At 46.0% G+C, this 9,817-nt stretch overlaps 1 protein-coding gene across 1 annotated transcript in view; it reads right to left on the reverse strand.

Moving 5' to 3' along the window:
• The window catches only part of PIGL (phosphatidylinositol glycan anchor biosynthesis class L), a 275,149-nt gene extending 267,839 nt beyond the window's left edge, over nt 1-7,310 (reverse strand). The window contains exon 1 of the mRNA XM_082247317.1: nt 7,021-7,310. Within this exon, the coding sequence (XP_082103443.1) occupies nt 7,021-7,240 (220 nt within the window). The 5' untranslated portion in view covers nt 7,241-7,310. The remainder of the gene's footprint in view (nt 1-7,020) is intronic.
• Nucleotides 7,311-9,817: the final 2,507 nt, after the last annotated feature.

Consider the following 9,817-nt stretch of genomic DNA (forward strand, 5'->3'; position numbering starts at 1 on the left):
CATGGAGCACACTTCTGTGCACATGCGAGTGCTTTATGCAACCCTGTACAGTCACATCTTCTAATTCATCTCAGTGGGTGGCTTAACACAGTGACAGCGGGTCCTGGGACAGTGATTGAGCAAGCTCTGCATGCTGTACGGCCCCTGTACAGCCGTGTGTATGAAGCCTAAATGACTTTTCTCCTGGCCAGCTACAGCATCTGAAAAAAAACATATATACACATATAAATATAAAACAAAGAATCAACCTAAAATTAAACAATTTAATTGATTTATAAATACGAAAAAAAAAAAAACAGAAAATGTGTAACTTAAATGTTGTTTTAGGTCTTAAACCTTGGGATAATTATCATCTGTTCAACAGAACAGCAGAAAAGATGATGTCAAGTGTGTGCCACATCAGGAAATTAAAAAGTACAATGACATGATCTCATTAATGACTGCAGGCTCTGAAGTCTTGTCATGCTTAGAATGCAGATGCTTTTTCGGCTCTATGAAAGACCATGTATGTAATCCTTCATATGATCAAGGCTGAATTTCTGCAAAGCCAATAGTCTGTGTCTTAAGCCTTGTAAACACTACTAGTTTTTTTCCGTTCAACCTGATGGGTTGAAAAAACGTACAGCTCAGGAGGAGCCGCTGTACTAACAATCTGATGTTAGTACAGCGATCTCCCCTGCTGTGCGGTTGTGTTCTGACAGGGGGATGGCTCCCTCACCAGAATACTCCAGTCTGCGCTCTCAGCCATTGGCTTAGAGCACTGACCGGGAAATGATCAGCAGCCCTTTTTCAGTCATGCAAACGGCCGGCTGCTGTCGGACCAGGTGCCAGCAAACGGCCGGCTTCTGTCGGGCCAGCTGCCAGCAAACGGCCGGCTTCTGTCGGGCCAGCTGCCAGCAAACGGCCGGCTTCTGTCGGGCCAGCTGCCAGCAAATGGCCGGCTTCTGTCGGGCCAGCTGCCAGCAAACGGCCGGCTTCTGTCGGGCCAGCTGCCAGCAAACGGCCGGCTTCTTGTACTAGGCTTTAGGGAAGGAAAGTTACAAGTGACAGCACACGGGCACTGCACAGCATATTGCTGACACTCAGTAACAGATTCTTATGCATAATAGAAGGTTCTAGACTGGGGCCATGAAAGTCACTGCAGCTGTCTTCATTGTTGAGGTCTCTGCACAGTTTGGGTGTTTCTATTGGAGGAATGGTGTAATACCATTTCAGCTGTTCAGATCTCTACCTCTAGAACCAAACTGCTAAGAGACTAGGGTACCAGCTCATCCACTCTGTTAATGTTTCTAAGTGTGATACAAAGTAATCAAAAATGTCTCTTTCAGCTTTTTTTGCCCCAGACTTGACATGCCTTATGTGACAATGTTTGGCGTGGATCTGAAACGAACATCAAACACAGGTCAGCAGATTCCCACTTCAGTGGTGTTGTGTGGATGACATCCCTGGGGCTACGTTTGACCTGCTTTGCGTTCTTTTTTTTTTTTGGACACAGCAGGCCCTGTTGAGATATGCTTACCTTGCAGGCAAACAAGGTTAAAGGTTCATTCAGATGAGAGACTAGACTGCAGCGTCAAGATTCAGCAGCAATCTGTGCTATGGCTATATTCAAAAATGTAGCTGTGTCCACCTTTGTGTGTAGCCAGAACCACCAGCCGTGGACACAAAGGGGAGATTTACTAAAACTGGAGCACTCAGAATGTAGCTGTGCACACCGGTGCGATTTTACAGTTCCACATGACAAGTTGCACCCATTGTCGGCAATGAAACTGTTTAAATTGCCACGACTCATGTTGCAGCAAATTTGAAAAAGGTACCTGCACTACTTTTTCCAGATTTTGTTGCAACTTGCATAGACTTCTGTTTAATGGGGTCACAAGCCACAATGAAACGGGAGGTGCAAATCACGCCGAAGTTGGGCAATTTCAAAGCTGTACCAGTGTAAAACCAGGGCTAAGCCCCCGTTTACATTGGCGCGATCTGACAGGTCAAATCGCATGACAAATCACAGCCTACTGCTGGTAATGGCACCATCCCCATTAGTGCGACGCCGCACCGATTCTCAAAAATAGTTCCTGCACTACTTTTGGTGACTTCAGGAGCAGCTTCAATAGACATCTGTGCATGAACCCGCCCAGATGTCTTTCAAGTTGACCCTGAAGTTGGACTTAAAAGCGGCTTTGAAATCGTGTGAAATTCAATGTGAACGAGGGCTAAAATCTAGAAGTGGACTGGTTACTATGCACAGCTGCACCAGATTCTGTGTGCACCAGTTTTAATAAATCTCCTCCAAACTGTCTTCATCCACAGACAGAAGCCCCAATTAAATGTAAAAACTCAATTGACAATTGATTTGTACAGGGTACAGATATGGCCACGGCTGTTTGCACATGCAGCTACATTCTCGGCACAGCAAGTATCACAAATTCTCATAGGTGGCTGTCCATGTGAACAAAGCCAACAGGCAGAATTTAGTGTTCAGAAGCATGCATTTGAGTAGCACTGTTCAGAGCCATGCCTTTAAAGTGGTAGTAAACCTCTGATATGAAATATGAACAAAGCATATCCCTCTATAGTGTGTACTTGTCTCAATTAGGAGCACCAAGTGTTATTTCTGTCTGCTGCTTCATTCCTCTGCTATCAGCATGAGTCACTTCTAACAAGTATTCCTGACACCGAGAGAAAAATGGTGACAGGGGAGGGACTTCCAGCATATTGACAGCCTCAGCTCTGTTCCTGTGAGCTGTGTAAAGGGGGGACATGTCCCTTCCCTCCTATCAGCTCTCAGAGCTCTGCTCACTTAGCTCTGCAGAGCGTAACTTCAGCTCTCTGCCCCCTTTTTTCTGAATCCCCAGACAAGCTTTATAATTCAGCACTTTGAGTGTATCCAGAGAAAAGAAGACTGCAGATAAACAGGTACAATGTATGTAGGAGGATTTGTTTAATCTTTGTGCATCACCTGAGGCCAGTCATGTAACTTGGTATATGTAAGGGTCCTTTCAAACGGACGGTCTGATCAAATCTGCCTGTCAGTTTTTCAGGCGGACCTGATTGGACCCTCCATTCACCCATACGGAGCAGCAGATGTTGGCGGTGACATGTCCACTGACAACCGCCGCTATCTGATCTGGTTTGCCAAATCCAGACAGATGATGACCCTATTTTCCATCTATCTGGATGATAACATTGGGTGAAAACAAACAGGTGGTCCATTTTCACCCGATTTCCCCATAGGGAAGAGCAGGACTCTGTCCGTCTCCTGCTCAGCGGAGCGTTCCCCCACTAAGCAAAGTGGAGTCTGCAGAGCGAACCGCTCATGTGAATGACCTTTAGGGTTTACAACCACTTTAAGCCCTGTTCACACTGGTGCCACACTAAAAGGCACCTCTCCAGCACGACCAGAGCACATGAAAAAATCTTCCCTTTAAATTCTATTGGTTCACATCACTGTGCTGCATTTTAAAAAGTCATGCAAACTAAAAATGCACCTTCCATTGAAGTCTACGGGAACACACCTAAAATGTACCGCGGTGATGTTTTTGAGCCACGTTTTAATTTTTTCTCAGGTGACCAATAATAAAAAAAATGCATTGAAAAAGCATATCTGTTATGCATTAAAAACACAAAATATATTAAGGCTCCATGTACACAGGACGTTGGAAATGGCCGTTTAGGAGCAGTTGGGCGTTTTTTTTTTAGAAGCCCCTGAACCCATCTACATTTTATCTTATCTGTCCATGTACACAGGGTCTTTTACAGTCATTTGCAGGCAGTTGAGTTCAGGGACATTTTTGGAACGCAATTATTTGCGTTCGAACGTGTGTTTCCCGGTGTTTCAAAAGCAAGAACGTGACCGAACGTACGTTCAGCCACGTTATAAGTTTTTTTTCTTCCATTCAAAATCAATGGTTCCCTATTGATTTGAATGGAAGTCGCACCGCAAGTCGGATCAGGATGATCCGACTTGCGGCGCGACTTGCACTGTGAGAATCTTGAGGGGGAACTCCACACCAAAAATGGGAAAAAAAACTGCTTGGGGGTCCCCCCCAGGTTCCAAACCAGGCCCTTTGGGAATACGGAATTTCCCCTCCCCCTTCCTGCCCTACTGGGCTGCATGCTCGGATAAGGGTCTGGTATGGATTTTAGGGGGGACCCCATGCCGTTTCTTCGGCGTGGGGCTACCCTCAAATTCCATACCAGACCCGAAGGGCCTGGTTTGGAACCTGGGGGGGACCCCCACGCAGTTTTTTTCCCCATTTTTGGCGTGGAGTTCCCCCTCAAGATTCTCACAGTGCAAGTTGTGCCGCAAGTCGGATCATCCTGATCCGACTTGCGGTGCAACTTCCATTCAAATCAATAGGCTCCCATAGGGAACCATTGATTTTGAATGGAGGCAGAAAAAACGCTGCTAAAAGCAACGTGGCCAAGCATGCAATAACGCCAATGGAAAAAGCTACTGAAAGCACGTTTAACAGCTGCTTTTTCCCAGCGTCAGGAGTAGCTTTGCAGCACGTTTTTTTTTCCTAACGTCCCGTGTACATGGAGCCTTAAAAAAAAAAAAAAAAAAAAATCAATACCATGTTATTAAGTGGCCCAGTATGAACAGGCCCTTATGTTCTTTAAGGACTGGTTCACATTTTTGTGAATAGAAAATGCAAAAAAAAGCCGATATGCATTCATTCTGCAAACCAGATTTTTTTTTTTATGTGCAGGCAGCCTATGTTACGCTATGGGGTTGCAGCAACTGCACAAACACAGACGCAGGTCCGAAGTTGACAGGTGTGAGGGTGCACAAATATGGCCCCAAACACAGAGAGTGTGCATTCAGGACCACTCACCAGCACTGCACACCTGTCAAAGTAGGACCTGTGGCTGTGTTCATTCAGTCCCTGCACCCCCATAAAGTAACAGGCAGCTCCAGCTGCACAAACAAATCGCTCATTCACGCTGTATGGGCCATTTTTATTATATGTTGCAATTTGTTTTATTTTTTTCACAATTTGGAAGGAGGAGACAGTGGATGGTGTCAGTGGGGAAGCAATTGGTGTGATTAGTTTTTTTTTTACAATTTTTTTTAACTGCCCTGTTGGGGGGCTTTGGTGAGATATGAGAGGTCTAGACAGACCCCTGCAGCCTCACTTTTGAGACACATTTCCCAGTCCCTTTATCTGTAGCCTCAGCTGCACTGGAGATGAATGAGCAGGAGACAGAGGCTCCGTTCATTCAGAAACTGAATAATAGTAAACAGTTTACTATGCTTCACTAAAGCCCCGTACACACGTACCGATTGTCAGCCGTAAATATTGGGCCAACGTCCGATCGGCCGATTGTAGGCTTGTTAGTATGATGCTTCCGACAGCGCATTTTCGGCCGAACAGAATCTGTCGTGCCGGCATTAAAATTTTTGTTGGCCAACACCAGAACGGCCGATTGTTCGCCAGCCAGTACAGATTTCGGCCGACAAACAGCAGATTAGCAAGACTGGGCATGCTCAGAAAAGAAAAAAAGACAAGGAAAGTTAACCATCACATGACATCACTTCTGCAGTCGGCTGTTGTTGGCCGACAAAATTTGTGTGCAGTCTTTTGCAGTTTTCAACAGACACGACAGCCCTGGACAAAAGACGGCCGATCGTTCGGCCGACGATCAGTACGTGTGTACGGGGCTTTAGTAACCGTGAGTGATTGATGGCAATCACTTACGGTGTTAATTCAGAAAAGATAGGGGCTGGTATATTATATATTTACTGGCCCCTCCCCCGCTCTCCATCCCGGCTCTGTATGTCTGCAGCAGCTGGCAGGAGAAGAGAAGGCAGCAGCGCTGTGTGGGGGGCGTCAGTTGGGGTTATTTAGACAGTGGACAGGAGGGGGTGATCGGTCCGGCGCGGGGGGCAATTAGAAGAACCGATCCGCTCTCTGCGCAGCAGCTGGAAGCAGTGGGTGGGAGAGGAGACCAAGCTGTTTTTCAGCTACTGTACAGAGAGCCATACAGGGGATCACTTTCCTTTATCGCACCCCCACTGATCACCCCCTCCTGCAGCAGGGTTAGAGATTTCCACACCACAGGTGACAGTCGCTAGGAAGTGTGAACAGGGCACATAGAAAACCATTGTTTTTGTTTGCCCTTTAGCCCTTGTTCACATTGGAGCATGCAATTTGATGTCGTACCCTATATTCGTGAAGGCCCATGTTCATATCGACGTGATGCCAACTTTGTGGTGTCGCGTCGTTCTAAAAAAGTAGTCCCTGCACTACTTTTGGCAATTTTGGGTGCGACCTAATTTGGACATCGGTGCATGAAGCCACACAGATATCTTCAAAGTCGCACTGAAATGTGGCTTTGAAATCATGTGAGTCGCACAATTTCAAAACCACATTTAATGTAAACGAGGGCTAATAGAGCGCTGCATTTTTATTCTACAGAAAAACACAGAGAACTGTTATAGTGTGACCCCTACGGCCCCATTCACACTTGTCCTGCGACTTGGGACAGCCAAGTCACATGACAAGTCATACCCCATGATTTCCAATGAGTACCAATTATATCCGTGTGACTTCAAAATATACTCTGATGCGACTTGGGGTCCATAGACCTCAAGATTACAGGCATTGCTTCAAGCCGTGTGACTTTCAGGTTGCACAAGTGTGAAAGGGGCCTAATGCACATATCATGCGTTTTCCTGGCCTTCCATTGACTTCAATGGGCCAGAAAAACACAGGTAAATGCAAAAAATATCAGATGTCTTTTTTATAGCAAAACGCAGCGCTCAGATGTGAACGGCCTCATTGCAAACAATGTATTTTCACAACACATGCGTTTCTGCGCTGTAAACGTACATGGATGCACACAGGTTTGGAGCAGGCGCCCTCCCCCACTACACATGAAGCAGCCTCTCCTCACCTACAACCAACGTCTACAGGCTTCTCTGCAGAGGAGGAAAATTATATGGCTACAGAACAACGATGAGAGGGGTGACAACCCCAGGGCCAAGCTGCAGGTGCCCGGCTCCTATGTCCATACCTGTGGAGCAGCACAGCACAGACAGGGGGCGCTGTTCCTGCAGCAGACCGAGGATGGTCGGGGCAAAGAACATACACTCATCGTCCGGGTGAGCAATGAGCAGGAGAGGAGCCCGCACACCCCGCAGTGTCCCCACCGGCCGCCCGGACAGCACATCTCTCCAGCGGCTGCACACACACCACAATACAGAGAGCAGCGCAACCAAAACCAAGGCCAGCATCCCCGAGACCGAGTGCTACACTTATACCGCTCCGTCTACAAACAAGGCGAGAGCAAAAAGGTTCCGCGGCTCGCTCAGCTCGTAGTGCGCATGCGTTTCCTCATCTTCAGTGGCTGATTGGATAATAGGGAAGTAAAAGGATTATGTAGTCAAATACCTGCTGCATCTGTCAATGCAGGCTTCCTGGGGACACTGAAGGACAGTGTAACCACTTGACCTCCGGAAGATTTACCCCCCCCTCCCTCCTGACCAGGCTATATTTTGCAATACGGCACTGCGTTATTATAACTGACAATTGCGCGGCCATGCATGCCACGCTTACCCAAACTAAATTGATGTCCTTTTTTTCCCACACATAGACCTTTCTTTTGTTGGTGTTTGATCACCTCTGCCGTTTTTAATTTTTGCGCTACCGACAATTTTAATATATCCAATATAAAAATTGAAAAAAAAAAATCAAAACTTCAGAAATTTAGGCCAAAATTTATTCGGCTACATATTTTTGGTAAAAAAAAAAAAAAATCCCAATAAGCATATATTGATTGTTTTTTTTTTTTTTTTACTAGTAATGGCGGCGATCAGCGACTTATAGCGTGACTGCAATAATGCGGCGGATATTCGGACGCTAACTGACCGTTTTAAAACTTTTTGGGGACCAGTGACACTAATACAGTGCTAAAAAAATATGCACTGCCACTGTACTAATGATACTGATTGGGAAGGGGTAAACATTGGGCGATCAAAGGGTTAAATGTATGCCTAGCCAGTGTTTTTGCACACTGTGTGGGGGTCTCTTTTACTAGGGGAAGGCATGGATCCTTGTCCCTGCTTTGCAGCCACACAGGATCCCGCTGCTGTCAATCAAATCCAGTGATGCGGGGGGGGGCGGAGCTGAGTCCTGCTGTTTGTCAATGGACACAGCAGCGGGACTCGTGAGCGCGCCCGCACATGTGCCCCCATGGAAAGCGGCTCTCCATGGGGGCACCCAATGAAGAGGAGGAGCCAGGAGCACCACCAGAGCACCCCAGAAAAGGCGGATCATGGCTGCTCTGTGCAAAACCCTTGCACAGAGCAGGTAAGTATAATATACCGGTATTTGTTTTTTGTTTTTTTTTAAACATTTACAATCACTTAAAAGCATAAGGCAGGCCACAGATTATTTCATTTTCTTTCCTTCCACCATAGGTGGAAGGAAAGGAAATTGCTGGATTCTCCCCATCAACACAGTCAGTGTTGATGGGGATATCCCTCTCACAGAACTATTGTATTCTGCTGGTGGGGAGCCTTCTTTGTTAGCAGAACACAATGATTAGTGTTATTCCCCGCGGCATTGATTTCAGGGAGAAATCCAACAGGTTGGTCGTGCATAAGTCAATCGATAGACCTCCTTGTGTACCTCCAGGGTGCCCATACATGGATCCATTTTATCCATGTATAACTGGCTTGAGTTTAGTTTTTTTATTCTTATTTTAAATCAAGACAAAGGACAGTACTTTAATTAAATGAGAAGCATCCCTTGTGCTGGTGACAGTACTTTCATCAAATGAGAAATGTCCCTTGTGCTGGTGACAGTACTTTCATCAAATGAGAAGTGTCCCTTGTGCTGGTGACAGTACTTTCATTCAATGAGAAGTGTCCCTTGTGCTGGTGACAGTACTTTCATTCAATAAGAAGTGTTCCTTGTGCTGGTGACAGTACTTTCATTCAATCAGAAGTGTCCCTTGTGCTGGTGACAGTACTTTCATTCAATAAGAAGTGTCCCTTGTAGTGGTGACAGTACTTTCATTCAATGAGAAGTGTCCCTTGTGCTGGTGGCAGTACTTTCATTCAACGAGAAGCGTCCCTTGTGCTGGTGACAGTACTTTCATTCAATCAGAAGTGTTCCTTGTGCTGGTGACAGTACTTTCATTCAATAAGAAGTGTCCCTTGTGGTGGTGACAGCACTTTCATTCAATAAGAAGTGTCCCTTGTGCTGGTGACAGTACTTTCATTCAATCAGAAGTGTCCCTTGTGCTGGTGACAGTACTTTCATTCAATAAGAAGTGTCCCTTGTAGTGGTGACAGTACTTTCATTCAATGAGAAGTGTCCCTTGTGCTGGTGGCAGTACTTTCCTTCAACGAGAAGCGTCCCTTGTGCTGGTGACAGTACTTTCATTCAATCAGAAGTGTTCCTTGTGCTGGTGACAGTACTTTCATTCAATAAGAAGTGTCCCTTGTGGTGGTGACAGCACTTTCATTCAATAAGAAGTGTCCCTTGTGCTGGTGACAGTACTTTCATTCAATGAGAAGTGTCCCTTGTGCTGGTGACAGTACTTTCATTCAATAAGAAGTGTCCCTTGTGGTGGTGACAGCACTTTAATTCAATAATAAGTGTCCCTTGTGCTGGTGACAGTACTTTCCTTCAATGAGAAGCATCCCTTGTGCTGGTGGCAGTACTTTCCTTCAATGAGAAGCGTCCCTTGTGGTGGTGACAGTACTTTCATTCAATAAGAAGTGTCCCTTGTGCTGGTGACAGTACTTTCATTCAATGAGAAGTGTCCCTTGTTCTGGTGACAGTACTTTCATTCAATAAGAAGT

Source organism: Pelophylax lessonae (genome assembly GCF_965119305.1).
Source record: "Pelophylax lessonae genome assembly, chromosome: 2".
Taxonomy (NCBI): Eukaryota; Metazoa; Chordata; class Amphibia; order Anura; family Ranidae; genus Pelophylax; species Pelophylax lessonae.